At 24.1% G+C, this 14719-nt stretch overlaps 3 protein-coding genes across 3 annotated transcripts; 2 read left to right on the top strand and 1 right to left on the bottom strand.

The window, feature by feature from the left end:
• Nucleotides 1–1735: 1735 nt before the first annotated feature.
• Nucleotides 1736–2525, bottom strand: LOC113556649 (cytochrome b-c1 complex subunit 7-like). Its single transcript, XM_026961733.2, has 4 exons — nucleotides 2385–2525; nucleotides 2258–2305; nucleotides 2021–2187; nucleotides 1736–1952 (listed from the first exon to the last, which is right to left on the bottom strand). Exons 1-4 carry the CDS (start codon nucleotides 2413–2415, stop codon nucleotides 1869–1871), a joined length of 330 nt encoding a protein of 109 aa, XP_026817534.1. The 5' UTR covers nucleotides 2416–2525; the 3' UTR covers nucleotides 1736–1868.
• Nucleotides 2526–2621: 96 nt separating this feature from the next.
• On the top strand, nucleotides 2622–8144 carry LOC113556647 (structural maintenance of chromosomes protein 6). Its single transcript, XM_026961732.2, has 3 exons — nucleotides 2622–3015; nucleotides 4582–4660; nucleotides 4757–8144. The coding sequence occupies exons 2-3, from the start codon at nucleotides 4633–4635 to the stop codon at nucleotides 7873–7875; spliced, it is 3147 nt and encodes a 1048-aa protein (XP_026817533.1). The 5' UTR covers nucleotides 2622–3015; nucleotides 4582–4632; the 3' UTR covers nucleotides 7876–8144.
• A 973-nt stretch (nucleotides 8145–9117) lies between these two features.
• On the top strand, nucleotides 9118–10475 carry LOC113557248 (ATP-dependent (S)-NAD(P)H-hydrate dehydratase). Its single transcript, XM_026962659.1, has 2 exons — nucleotides 9118–9369; nucleotides 9439–10475. Exon 2 carries the CDS (start codon nucleotides 9451–9453, stop codon nucleotides 10366–10368), a length of 918 nt encoding a protein of 305 aa, XP_026818460.1. The 5' UTR covers nucleotides 9118–9369; nucleotides 9439–9450; the 3' UTR covers nucleotides 10369–10475.
• The last annotated feature ends 4244 nt before the right edge of the window (nucleotides 10476–14719 follow it).

The following is a 14719-nucleotide window of genomic DNA, read 5'->3' as shown; positions in this document are numbered from 1 at the left end:
AATACAAATTATTATATTGAAGTTAAAAATTAAAAAAAAATTATTTTGTTTAAACTTAAGATTTTTAAAATTAATTTAGATTCTTATAAGTTTTGCAATCAATACTAATGAAAAATAAAATTAATTTTCTATGATTATTTGAAGTTCAAATTTTTAAGATATTGTACCTATATTCACATGGGCGGAACTACGGTCTAGGTCAACTGGGCCATGGCCCAGGCTAATTGGCTTCGTATAATGTATATATTTTTAAATGTAATAAGATAAATTAGGTATAAAATTTGAGAAAATAATTGTGCGTAGTAAATACTTAGTTTAAATGTTTAAAATATATTTAGTGTCTGTATTTCACATGTAAGATTCAAGTTTAAATTAAAAGTAATACAATTTAGATTTATAACATCAATAATTACTTATGTTATACATTTGTAATATAATAAAGAACATTGGTGTTCCCTATCGCCCTCCACCCTTTCCTTTAGGTTCTAATAGGTGCAAAATGACTCTCGTGAGTGGATCAGTCTAATGAAAATGTCTAGTTCCGCCTATTTATATTCACCAAAGATCAGTATAATAAGTTATTATTAATAACTATTACTCTTCAAACAATTTTTGTTTTTGTTGTAATTTAAAAACGATTTTTTTTTTTATAGGTAGGTGTACGATTTTTTTCGTAAACACTTGAATTTTTCATCAATTTTTTGTTATTTTTTTTTATACAGTAAATTTTTCATAATATTTTGATTGTTCTTGTGCTATTTATAAGCTTAAAATTTTTCAATTTTTATTTTTAAAAATTATTTGCCGTCAAAATTCTTGAAATTTTTATACTAAATCTCACACACGTTGTTATCTTATCTGTGTGAAAACTATAAAAATACATAAACACATATTTCTTATATACATTTGAATAAAAATAAATAATACTAAATATTTTGCAGTAAATAATTTATGAAATCTACAGTTTTTATAGCTATGATTTCAAAATTGAAAAAAATAAAAATATCTTCTACTAAAGAATCTAAAAAACAAAAGTAACTATTTTTATAGATATTCAAAATTCAAATTTAGACAATTGAATGAATATCAAAATTTATTATTTTGTTATACCTCACTAATTAAAAAACATTCTTGATGACTTAAGACTTTTAAAAAAAAATATTTTTAAAAAAGTTTATAAACTTTGAAATAATAAATTCTGTTCAATAAAAAGATTCCCCTGGTATAAATAAATATTAGATATAGTTAAAAAAATGATATGTCAAAATAACAAAAGTTTAAACTTAAAGATTATCAGTTGTTTATTTGTAACTCACAAATTTTTTGTAATTAACATAAAAAAAACAACATATTTTTCCATGTAAGTGATATTTTTCTGGTAGTAATAATTAATTTGAGTTTTTTCAATACTTGTTATTCAATACAAACAAATTTGATCACTTATTTATTTTACTGATTAATAATTGCACGTTTAAGAATATAATTACTACTGCTATTTATGTCCTTTATTTTTTATCATAGTTCTAAGTGAGATTCGTCTAATACTGATTTAGCATTTCAAGCATATTACACAAGTAATCACTAATACAGTAATACTATATAAAAATGGGAAGATTAGAGGTTTTTAAATTTATATTAAATATTCCAAGTTAATATAAACATAAAATAACACAAAAATAATGATTTTAGTATGAGGAATAAGATTTAACTCATTTTATTTTTCTTAACAGAAAACTAAAATTATATTGCGTTTAATAATACAAATTTTAAAACATTATACTCAAAATAATAGTAATAGTAATATCTGTTGTAAGAATTTAATTGTGACTATGGGATTTTTTATTTTTAATATTACATAATATGAAGTTCTAATAGTAATTTTTTTCCCAGTATTCTTTTTCTTCTCTTTCTTTTATAACTTCTTCGAGGTATGGTTTTAAATAACGGTCATCCTATATTAATAATAATTTGAATATATATTAAAATAATATTAATAATTATTTATATATTTAAGTATTACTTCTTCGAACTTAGTCCATTCTTCTTTAGGTAATTCAATTTTTTGTAAAGAGAGCTGCATTGCTCTCATTATTCTAAATGACCTTTCATCTACTTTGTGTGCTGGTAACCTTCTTAATGCTTCCTTAACATCGTCATTTTCTTGCAACACATCATCGTGATGTAATCCTATGTTAGAAAGATATAACAACTATTATGATTTATACATAAATAATTATTGTGAACATCTAATACTTACCAAATTTATTGAAACCAGAAAGATTATATGCCCAGCGGCGAACAGCCACTAAGAAATAGAAAAATATAATAAGCAACTATTATGAAATATGAAGAAGTTTTATTGAAGATTATTGTCAATAACTTACCATTGGAAGCTAAAGCTTTCATAATAGGCATGTTTAGTATAAATTTAAAAATTTTCTTAAAATATACGAATGGCCAAAAAGGTAAATACTAAGTATTATAATGAAAAGAGAAAATTGAAAATGTATCTTATCTCATTGAAATGACCTTTATCAATATTATCTATTCAGTGTAGCCAATAGAAATTTAAAAATAATACTTATTTTTTGTGGGAAACATATGAAACTACAACGTGGTATAATTATATGGTCTACAGAATGTGCCAATTTTTATCAGAAAATAATAATCCAATCAAAATAGTATGTTATATTCATATCTCTTTTTAATAAAATTAAACCGCCATTTTCTGTTTCCTCATTTCCACAGTATTTTATTATTTTTGTATTGTAAATTGTCACTTTAATATGCTATATTTAAAATGAGTACTACACTACTACTACTACTACTACTACTACTACTACTACTACTACAGTCTGATGTCTGTACTCTATATTCTATATTAGATATTTGACAAGTCGTGTTTTTTGTGTTTAAGCGTTAATGATGCTTGTATTATATTTTTAGTTAGTATTTATGACTAATGATAATCTCTTTATTGGTCAATAATGTGGTTCAAAAACATTCTGTATTATTGTAAGTATTACAGTTATCGTGTTAGTGGTTTATACATTTAAAGTCCGGATTTTTAAGCACTAAAAAGCTTTAAATATACACCAAAGAAGCTCTTATCCAAAATGTATTCATTCGTGTGCAACGTTTGTTTTTGTCATTTCATTTATTAAAATCAATGAAATTTTACAAGATGGAGTGTGATCTGTTTTATTATACAATATAATCCACTATCTTATTAAAGTAGAAATGTTGTTAAAACATTTTAGTATTTTTTATGTAAATCATAAAACAATGATTAGGGGCGACTTGCCTACTATTCACTATACTTGTGTGTGTACAAATATAGTACTAAAAATGTGATTTACAAATTTCAAGTAATAGGCAAATTATTGTATTAGAAAATCCGGTCAAAATTATTATTGGCGATGCAATAACTAAGAATGTCGTTTAATAAAATATATATGGTATTACAGTATTTAATAGGTTATAATATGTATACCAATTATTTATAACAAAATATGCAAATTTTTTCAAGTATGCAATTAATCTAAAAATATACATTTATATACACAATAAACTTTTCAATGCATTCTTTGCTAAATTAATTTTTAATATTTCTTAGTCCTATTGAACTGCATATTCTCATTTCTCAGTAACAATAAAAATGAAAATCCAAATTTTGTTTATAATAAATATTGTACTTGGTACAGAATAATTATTAAGTATTTCTAAAGTATTTATTCTTTTTAGAAAATTTAGAACACATGTATTTATTTTTTTATTATTCTTGAGTGTGTTGGTGAAACCACTATTATAACTTTTGTTTTGTGGATGGTAAAATCAGCAGGCTGGGAACATGAAATTATAATATCCGCATAGTCACCAAATTTATTTTTTACATATAATTATATATTAATATGTGTCAATCAATTTCTCAAACTTAATCAATAGTAAATATCACAGGACAAAAACGGATGAGTTATGACAGGAATATGAGTATATAGGTGTGTTTATTTTTATATATGAATAGGAAAGAAATTGTTTATCATATCTTAGAATATGCAAATATAATGGCTGTGGAAAAAAAGTCTTGAATCAAAAACATTAAAGTATAATAGTTTTGATTAGTAATTTAAATAAATGGCTTATACATTTCTCTTCAAAACCCATCTTATTTTAATATAAAAAATAGCAATGTCTCATTTTTAATGAACATATCTAGACACAATGTTTAACAACATGTATATTGAACAAATTATTTTTACTGAATTTACCAACTGCATGGCTACTTTCATTATAAAGACATTTTCTATCCAAAACATACAAAATAAATTGCTTGAAAATGTATAATTTATCATTATTATCAACCAATACACCATGACAGGAAAACTATGTACAATAATTTTGTAAAATATCAAAAACAATTTGACTTGCTTTATTTATTTATTTTTAATTATTAAGTTAAAATCATTTAAAATTAAAAAAATTGATGTAAATAAAAGAAAATCTTTGGCACTTGTATCATCAGTTAGGAACCACTGCTTATATAAAATTATTATTAAATGCTATAAATCAATTATTTTTCAGAAATTATACAATAACTTAATGAACTTGGATTTACATTTTAATTAACTCATCATGAATTCAAAATCCAAATTAAGTCAAAGTAAGAATCAATTTTTATTATGTTATATTATATTAATCAATAGTTATATAATTTAATAGTTGAATGAATAGTTGAATGTTTTGTTTCTATTCTTAGAGTTCAGTCAAATTAATTCACAGTACAATGATGAAGATTGGTATAATGGAAGTATTAAGTCTATCACTCTTGAAAATTTTATGTGCCACTCAAATTTTCATTTAACATTGAATCCTCGAATTAATTTTATATCAGGTTTGAATGGTAGTGGAAAAAGTGCTATCCAAACTGCTCTTGTTGTAGGGTTTGGTGCTAGAGCAAGTACCACCAACCGTGCTAGTTCATTAAAGTCACTTATAAAGTATGGAGAATCATTAGCTACTATATCAATAACCATAGCAAATAGTGGAGAAGGAAATGGTGATTGTGGTCCTTACAAGCCTGAAGTTTATGGCAAGCAAATTACTATTGTTAGACAAATAACAGAATCATCTACTACCTATAAATTTTTAAATGAAAATAATAAAGTTGTTAAAAACCATAAAAATGAATTAAAAAATTTAACACTTCATTTTAATATATTAGTGGACAATCCAATATGTGTCATGAATCAAGCAATGGTTAAAACATTTCATAAGAGTGCAAATCCTAATGCAAAATATGATCTTTTCTATAAAGCCATATCTGCCAATGTATATAATGAAAATATTGAAGAAACAAAATTAATTGCAACAGAGTATTCAGAAAAACTTGAAAATGTTAAAAGTGTTTTGAATCAATGTTTCAAAGAAGTAAGTGAATTTGAGACTTATGAAAAAAAATCTAAACAGCTGGAAACATTGAAAAATAGTAAATTTCAATTTGAAAATGAGTATGCTTGGTATACTGTTCATCAACATGAAAACATATATGAAGAATGTTTACATCAAATTGAGTCTCTTAAATGTAATGTGTCTGAAAATACAGACAAAACAAACATTTTGGAACAGAATATTAAAACAACTTCAGAAACATTAATGGTAAAGAAAAATGAATTGACGAATATTGAAGATTCTCGCGCACATAATCATATGGTTTTTATGAAGACAAAAAAAGAATTGCAGGAAAAAATTAGTGAGTGTGATTCAGTGAAGCAATCTATTAGAAAATATGATTCTGCTTTAAAATTATTAATCAGTGATAGGAAAGATTTAGAAAAACACATGGAAGTTGAACGTAAAAAAGGCAATACTAATACGTTAGCACAGTATAAAGAAATGCTAGCAAGATATGAGCAAAATTGTTCTGAAGTTGAAGCAGCATGGAAAACTAATTTGGAGCATGAACAAACTCTACGCAATACAATTGATGAACTGAAGCAGAGAATTGGAAATTTAAAGAATAATGAGGTTACTCCTATACAAAGAAAAATAGGTGAACTTAATAGAAATATTAACAGTATGTCTCAGCAAGAAGACAGAATTAATTTTTATGGGAACTGGATGCCACAGTTAGTTAAAAATATTGAAATTGCCTTTAATCAAAATAAATTTATAAAAAAACCAATAGGTCCCATTGGGGCATATATTAAAGTAAACGATGACAAATGGATATTTTCAATCGAAAACTTCTTAGGTCGAGCGAATTTAAGAACATTTTTAGTTGATAATTTTACAGACAATAAAGTACTTCAATCAATAATGGATAGAACAATTATAGGAAATGCAAGAAAACCCACTGTTATTACTAGCAAATTTTTTGATAAAGTTCATAACATTACTGCTAAAGAAACTCAAAATAATTTATTTCGTATGTTGAATTTCACTAGTCCTGTAGTAGCTAATTGTCTGATTGATAACAATCGTATTGAAACAATAATGCTTGTAGATGACACAGTTGAAGCTATGCCTTTAATGGAAAATATATCAAAAGTTCCTAGAAATTGCCACTTTAGTTTAACTTTAGATGGAACTCAAATTTATCCTAGCCCTGCATATAGAGTATATTCTTTACAAAGTCCTAGTGAACCAATTCTCTTGCAAAGTGATGTTTCTGTTGCTATTAATAGTTTGAAACGTGAAAAAAAAGAATTGGAAATCAAAATTAATAATCTAAACAGAGAATTTGAAAATTTTGAACAATCAAAAATAGAAAAACAACAACATTTTAATAAAACTCAATCAGAAACAAGATTACTTAAGGCCAAGTTGGATGAATACTCAAAAAAAATAAATGAACTTAAAACTAAATGTGAAGAAGAACAAGACGATAGAATAGCTACTCTTACTGAAGAAATAAATGAAGTGGATTTAAGAATAGCTAAAGCCAAAGAAATAAAAGAAAATTCCATGAAACCACTTCCAAAGTACGAAGAAGAAATTAGTGCAATAAATAAGCGACTACAAAATGCAAAATCTATTATTGATAACACCGATCGTTCTGCATTATTGGAAGAAATTGAAACCTTCCAGGCTCAAATTAATAGATATAAAACAGAAATATTGCAAATTAATAATACTTTAACTGAAAAAAAACAATTATTAAGTAATTTAGTTAAAAAAGCAGAAAATGAAAAAAAAAATCTAGAAAGAGAAAAAAAACAAGCTGAACAACTATGTGAAAAAATTCTAGTAACACGTAATGAAGAAGATATAAGGAGAGACATAGAAGAAACCAATCATAAATACCAGTTATTAGAAATGGAGTTGAAGAAAAGAGGTGAAAACCATCTAGTCTTAAGAGATGAATATAAGAAGAAAAAAGAAGAATTTATTCTTCATAGTGCTTTATATAAACAAATTGTAGATATTTATAAAGCAAACAAAAAATCTGTTGAGCTTAGTACAATAGCTCTTAAAAACTATATTGAGTTTGTTCGATTAAAAGTGATTGAATCTTTTGATTTGGTGCTTATATTGCGTAAAATTAAAGGTAAGCTCGAAATTGATCAACATGAACAAAGTATGATAATTTCAATGTTTGATAACATAAGTACTTCATGTGCGTCTGGTGGTGAACGGACATTTGCTACAGTTGCTTTGATTTTGGCATTATGGAGCAACATGCAATTGCCATTTTACTCTATTGATGAATATGATGTATATATGGACAATGTTAATCGTTTAGCCACTACTCAGCTGCTGATGATGGCTATTGAAAATCGTAAAAATCAATTCATATTCCTCACTCCGCAAGACATATCCCATATAAAAAGTGCCGATAATATTAAGATTGTAAAATTAAAAGAACCTAGATCATAAAAGTTATTTAGTTTTAATTTTAACTGTTATAAGTAACAATAATTTATTGTAATTTAAATTTATTACTTTTTTTATATTTTCTATTGACAATACTTTTATACTAATGTTAATTTATATGAACATACGAGTAGTTGTTATAGTACTGAACAATACGTTGTCTATTCTAGTAGACGAGAAGAAAAGATATACATTTACCACAATGTAATTAAGTTATACTTTAAGAAAACAAAAATAAATTTTTTTATTTAAAAAAGATAAAATTGCTTAATATAAATGAAAGAATTACTATAATTATAGTGTACTAAGTACTTATATGTTACTATTGTACTTAAACAGTTATATTTAAAATGTCCTATAAAAAAATTTATATTTTATTGGTTCCTTTCAAATAATTATTTATTATAAATTATAAATTATTTTTTCTTGAAAATCGACATATATATATATATATTTCTATGATATTAACTTCCAAAATAACAAGGATTAAAAGAATACATTCTGATATAGAATATGAAAATAGCAAAAAAAAAAAAAATAACTGTTAAATATAATATATGTTACATCAGCCATAAATTCAATACATACTATTTAATATTCCTGATAGACCCAAAAACAATGTAACATTTTTTTTAATGTTCTTTAACTGTGTATGTAAATTTGATTTTTTTTTCATATTACTATTCACATATTTTTATAACTTTTTAGTTCCTCATTATATTTAACCAAGAATTAATGTTATTTTTAATAAGATATGACCTATAATAGTCATAGTATTAAGTATTAGCAGTATTACCATATAATATTCAAATATTGTATGTTAATTAATGGTTTTTAAGATATATAAAATTATGCAGCTAGTTTATAGGTATATGGTTATTAGAGACAACTTTTGAAAGAATACTTGATAATTAAATATGATTTTTCGGTATAAATATTGGTTTAAAGTTTCTTTGTTTAAAACATAACTTACAAAACTGATTAACAAATATTTTTTTTTTATTATCAACTATAAGAATGACTAATGGGACAGTATTCATACTTGGTGAATCAAAACACAAAAAAAAAATGAGCAAATGCTTAAATGCTTTAAAACAATCGTTTAAAAAAATGATTGTACTATAATGCTTAAAATAGTTAATCAATTAGTATACAATTAATTCCCTTGGAGCGCTAGTATACCTTTACACTTTTTAGTTTAGGAGCTTCTTATCTTGAAGTATTGTTGGTTTTGGGATGTTAGGCTATTGGTTATCCAGTATATTAAACATTTTAATTCGTAGTGTAAATAGTTATATAGATTTATTGTAGATGGAAAACCAATATTAAGAATTTTCTCATAGTATATATAGTAAAATTGTTAATACTTCGTTAGAAATTGGCAATTTAATATCCGTGTTATTTTTTATTCCTTTTATATTTTACTTTTATACTATACTTTTTTTACTGAAGCAAAACACATTTGAAAATAAACTGTCAATTTAATAAAACATATAGGTAGACTATTTACATTATTGCTTGAGAATTTTTTTTTAACACTACTTATTGTTTACTATTTGTATTTAGATATTTTGCACAATGACCTCACATATAAATATGATGAATAAATGCAAAACTCTATTACCAATTTTATCGCACAATCTTCATAAAGGACAATCTGGAAGAATTGGTGTTATTGGAGGTTGTGAAGAATACACAGGAGCCCCCTACTATGCAGCCATTAGTGCGTTACGTACAGGAGCTGATCTTGTTTATGTGTTTTGTTTCAAATCTGCTGCTCCAGTTATAAAGTCATACTCGCCAGAACTTATTGTGTTGCCATATTTGGACAGTCCAGATTGTATTGACCGTTTAAAGCCCTGGTTAGAAAAGCTTCACTCTCTGGTTGTAGGACCAGGACTTGGTACTAGCCCTATTGCTCAAGATGCTGTTAGACGTATTTTTGAACACATCAGTAGAGAATCAAATTTTAACAATAAAAGAATGCCAATAATAGCTGATGCAGATTCTCTTAATGTAATTGAACCAGAAACATTTCGATTTTATAATGGTTGTATTTACCTTACTCCAAATGTTCACGAATTAACTAAATTATCTAGTAGACTAATTGGGCGTCAAACATATGAACCAACAGTGACTGATGTCCAGGCACTTATGAACAAATTAGGAGGTAATTATGTTATAGTATTAAAAGGAGCTGAAGATGTTATAGCAAATATAAGAGGAACTTTAGTGTGTACTGAACCAGGTTCAACTAGACGATGTGGAGGTCAAGGAGATATATTAGCAGGAAGTATGGGCACTTTTGCTTATTGGGCTTCCAAGCAAACACACTATTGTGATGAATTAGATCCAGAAGTTCTTGCTGCTTATGCAGCGAGTGCACTTACTAGACATACAAATAAATTAGCGTTTAAAGCAAAAGGTCGAAATATGATTACAACAGATATTGTTGAATTGCTACCTAATGCTTTCCAAACTTTATTTGGCAACTAAAAAATGATATGTTTATTTCTATATTTTATTTTCATATTTTAAGAATTGGTATGTTATACAATAATTTGAAACTTCATTTTTTATTATAATTATTCCTTAGCAGTAATGTTAATCAATTTAATAGTTTGTTTGTATCATAATTATATATTTAATAGACATATATATGTTATTGACTAATCAGTGCTGTAAAGTATGTCTGATTTTTGTTGAATAAATTTATTTTATCATTGTTTTTCATAAAGTTTAATCTTAATGAATCTTGACGAATATTGACAATTTTAAGAAATTTAAGTATATACCTAAACATTAAATATCGATAGTTTATTACTACATGTTTACTTTTAATTTCATTAGGTAACAAACTTGCATTTTATTATAATAGAATAATAAAAAAATACGATTTTAAATATTTCATTTGAAAAATAAAAAATATTGCAATATTACAATCAGCAAATCCCTAGGTTCCTACATTTGTTAAATATTTTCCTTTGTTTTTTGTACATAATCCATTAATAAAAGGTATAATTAAGATAAAGTAAAATAGTATTAAAGGTACTAAGGTACAGTTAAGTTTAAAATGGAAAAATCTAAAATATATAATATATATAATACCTAATACAGTCGATAATATTACAAGAAATAGAAATTACTCTACTGAATTACCTGTGTTAAGTAGATTTTGAGTATACCTACATATCAATGTAATGGATGTGCCAATTTGAATTCAATAATAAATTATTGTACATGATAAACAATGCTGTGTAGAGTCAATATGTCAGCTACTATTTAAGATACTACTATATTAGGTATATAATTTATTTTTATTGCTTTTATTAGCAGGACAATAAACAAAAGGTTGAATTAACTAACTGTTTTATTATTAAAAAAAAAAAAACATCACTTACCTACCTATATTATATTATACTATTTTTACATTATTATTGTTATTAACTACTAAGTTTATTTAACTTATGTTTTAAATCGGTACCTATGTTTAGGATTAATATTTTTCTTAATAATTTACAACAAAGTAGGTAACAAGTCGCTATAGATGTGAACTTGTTATTTTACATATGAATATCTAATTTCAATATAATTTGAATTTCCAATGATTATGTATAAAGAATGAATGTGGATTTTCATTTAACTTTTTTATTTATACTAGTAAGAATTTTAAAAACAATTATTACTATTTTACCATAATTTGTTTTCTGATTATTTTGAAACGTAGGTTTTAGGAATTTTTACTTTTGATCCATCAAAGTAGCTTATCTAACAAACATTCTCACAAAAAGTAACACATAATGCTCAATTTTAAATCTTAACCCTTTAAAATATTGACATTTTGATAGTGATATTATTAATAATATAATATTAGCACAATTAAATAAAACTATAATTTTTATTTAATTCCATTTCACCACTCACATGCCCAACCAACCATCACCCATAATGTTTAAGAATGTAGATATCAAGGACAAAAAAAAACATATTCATAATTGCAAAAAGTTAAATTAATCATTTACTGTTCTACACGAAATGTAAAAATATTAAATTATATATGTGTAATACATTTTTTATTCTTATGTACAGGTACGAGACTCCAAATCATTAACCAATCCCATACTTGTATCAGTCCAGAATAGTGGTTAGGCATCTATAAATTATTCTTTATAATTCATTTTTAAAAATAATTGATGAGTTATGTTAAATTAATGAAGACAAATATGTATAGGTAGATATTTAATTTTTAAATAACACACAATATGAAACCACAAAGTACTTTATTAAATAGTTTTCAAACCCCAATAATATTTAATTTCAAAAATCTTCTAATTACATGGGTATGTTGTATATACTATGTAGGTACTTATCATATCAGTCATATTATAAAATATCTAATTGATTTTAAAATGCATATATATTGTTAATACAAAAAATTAACAACATTACATGATTATTTATTTAAATGCATAAATGTTTTATATTTTTTATATAAAGTTTGGCTATTGAATAATACATATTACTTGACACAATTCTAATAGAATGCTGTATACCTAAACATATCAATTCAATGTTAATATTATTTGTCTAAATATTTGTATGCACTCATTAATATATACAAATAATATAATATATTATATTGGTAACAATAATAATCATAAAGCAAACAAACTGTATAACTGTATAATTGTTAATTATATTACTAAACAAATATAACTTGATGAATCTTTGTTAACATAGGTACCTACTTGTAATACTTGTATAGTTCAGAGTGTTCAGACCATGTGTATAATTTCATTTTTACATTTTTACTGAGATATAACAAAAACACATTTTTAATTCAATTAGATACTATTTATCTAAATGATCCAATATTACCTATAAATCAAAACCTACTTAATAATATATATACATATACCTATTGTTTTATGTTATATAAGTTATTATGGACTGAATTTAATTAATAAGCACCTATACTGCAGACAATTAAGACCATCTTAGTTACAGTAATTATCATTAGTTTCCAAATTAAAAAACCAAAAACTATTGTATAGTAGTTGCACATAATTATCCATGAGAGTTAAAGGAAACTTTAAATATTGAACAGTATTTTTGAAATAAAATGTTCAAATAATGATAACAATTGATGCAATTCAATTGAATTATCTATTGTTAATTAAATTATTATACTACTCAAAAGTATATAAATTATTATAACAATACAAATGCTAAAGGTCCAAGATCTGGTATGTACCTATCTTTATATTGTTTTAAAGAAATTAAGTAATAAATGTAGACAAGAACAGTGGAACTTATTTTCTACTTCAAAACATTCAAAATAAGACACTGAACATCTGTGTAGCCACCATTCATTAAAGATTTATAATATATATTATACTACAGTAGTAATAATGGTAGTTTTTAAGATCATATAACTAAATATCATTCTTTGTGCTTTATAAATTGTTCAACAAAGTAAAATTAAGATACAACATTTTAAATTTGTATTGGCATAATATAATCTACATCATTATTAATTTAAAACACATTATTTCAATTGTTTATCACAGATTAATTTCATTAAAATTTATCAAATAAATAAAGTAAATTATTCAGTTAATTATACCAATTGTCTTGAATTAAAAATGTTAACATTTTACTCTTAGCAGTTTAATAAATATAATAATAATTTACTATTTAAATTAAATGTGTCATCTCATCCTAAAAAAATATCATACATTTTATTTCTAATTATAATCATATATTTTATTATACCTCGTATCTATAATCAATATGATTATTTAATATTTTCTAGAGTTATAAATGAATAATAGAAAATACAAATACTATACAATGATATGTTACAACACACACATTTTTTTTTTTTAAATATAGTATTACAGTTCTCAATTTTTAATAATTTTTTAAGATCATTAAAAATCTAAAAAATTTAACTATTTTTTGACAAAAAATATTTAGCTGTTTTAAGATTTTTAAGATAAGATAATACTTCTTCCTTCTTAATTTTTAACTCTTCATAAGTATTAAAATATTTCAAAATGTATATCTACTACCAATTGATTTTCATATTTTTCAATTTCAATACTCATTCTATACTTTGGTAATTATACACTGTCTTTTTATATGTGCTAGACACACTATAGTTTTTTTTAATTTTTTCAGTTGGCACTAGCATTTTTAATTCAACAAAATTATCAGAGTGAATATTTTATGTTTTTTTAATTAAAAATAGACTATATCTGGACTTTACCCATACATTTTATCATTATAAATTCTAATATATTTAAATGTCTGTATCCATTTTTATTTTCCTAACTGCTTTTATCAATTTTACATACATTTTAAGTTATCAACACAGGTAGGTATGTATCATTATTTTTTTTATTTTTTTTCTTATAATTAGAGATCTTGAGAAGATTAGGTTAACTAATTTTAATCTATATTTTTTAGATGCCAAATTATTGATAATGTTCTTCAGTTTTGGATATTCATTTGGTTTTAAATATCGTATAATAGTGTTCTTTTAACTTTTTAAGTATAATTTTCTTTTAACTTTTGTTTTTAAAAAATTAGCTTAATGAACACCACATAGTTAAAAACAATATTATTTTATTTTTACTGTCATATGTATGATACCCTAGATGGATAACATTTAACAGAAGAGGCGTGAGGGAAATATTGATATTCTATATTCTATAACAATATACTAATAAAAAATGTTATTTGATTTATTCAAGGGAGGCGTAATAAAATTAATTAATTTTTTTTATGCGTGAACCGCTGATCTATATGATTAAGATACAATATAAGATAGACAAAAAAATAA

Source organism: Rhopalosiphum maidis, chromosome 1, assembly GCF_003676215.2.
Source record: "Rhopalosiphum maidis isolate BTI-1 chromosome 1, ASM367621v3, whole genome shotgun sequence".
In the NCBI taxonomy this organism is placed as follows: domain Eukaryota; kingdom Metazoa; phylum Arthropoda; class Insecta; order Hemiptera; family Aphididae; genus Rhopalosiphum; species Rhopalosiphum maidis.
The sequence above is the reverse complement of the archived record's forward strand: the minus strand, read 5'-3'. Positions and strand labels throughout refer to the sequence as shown.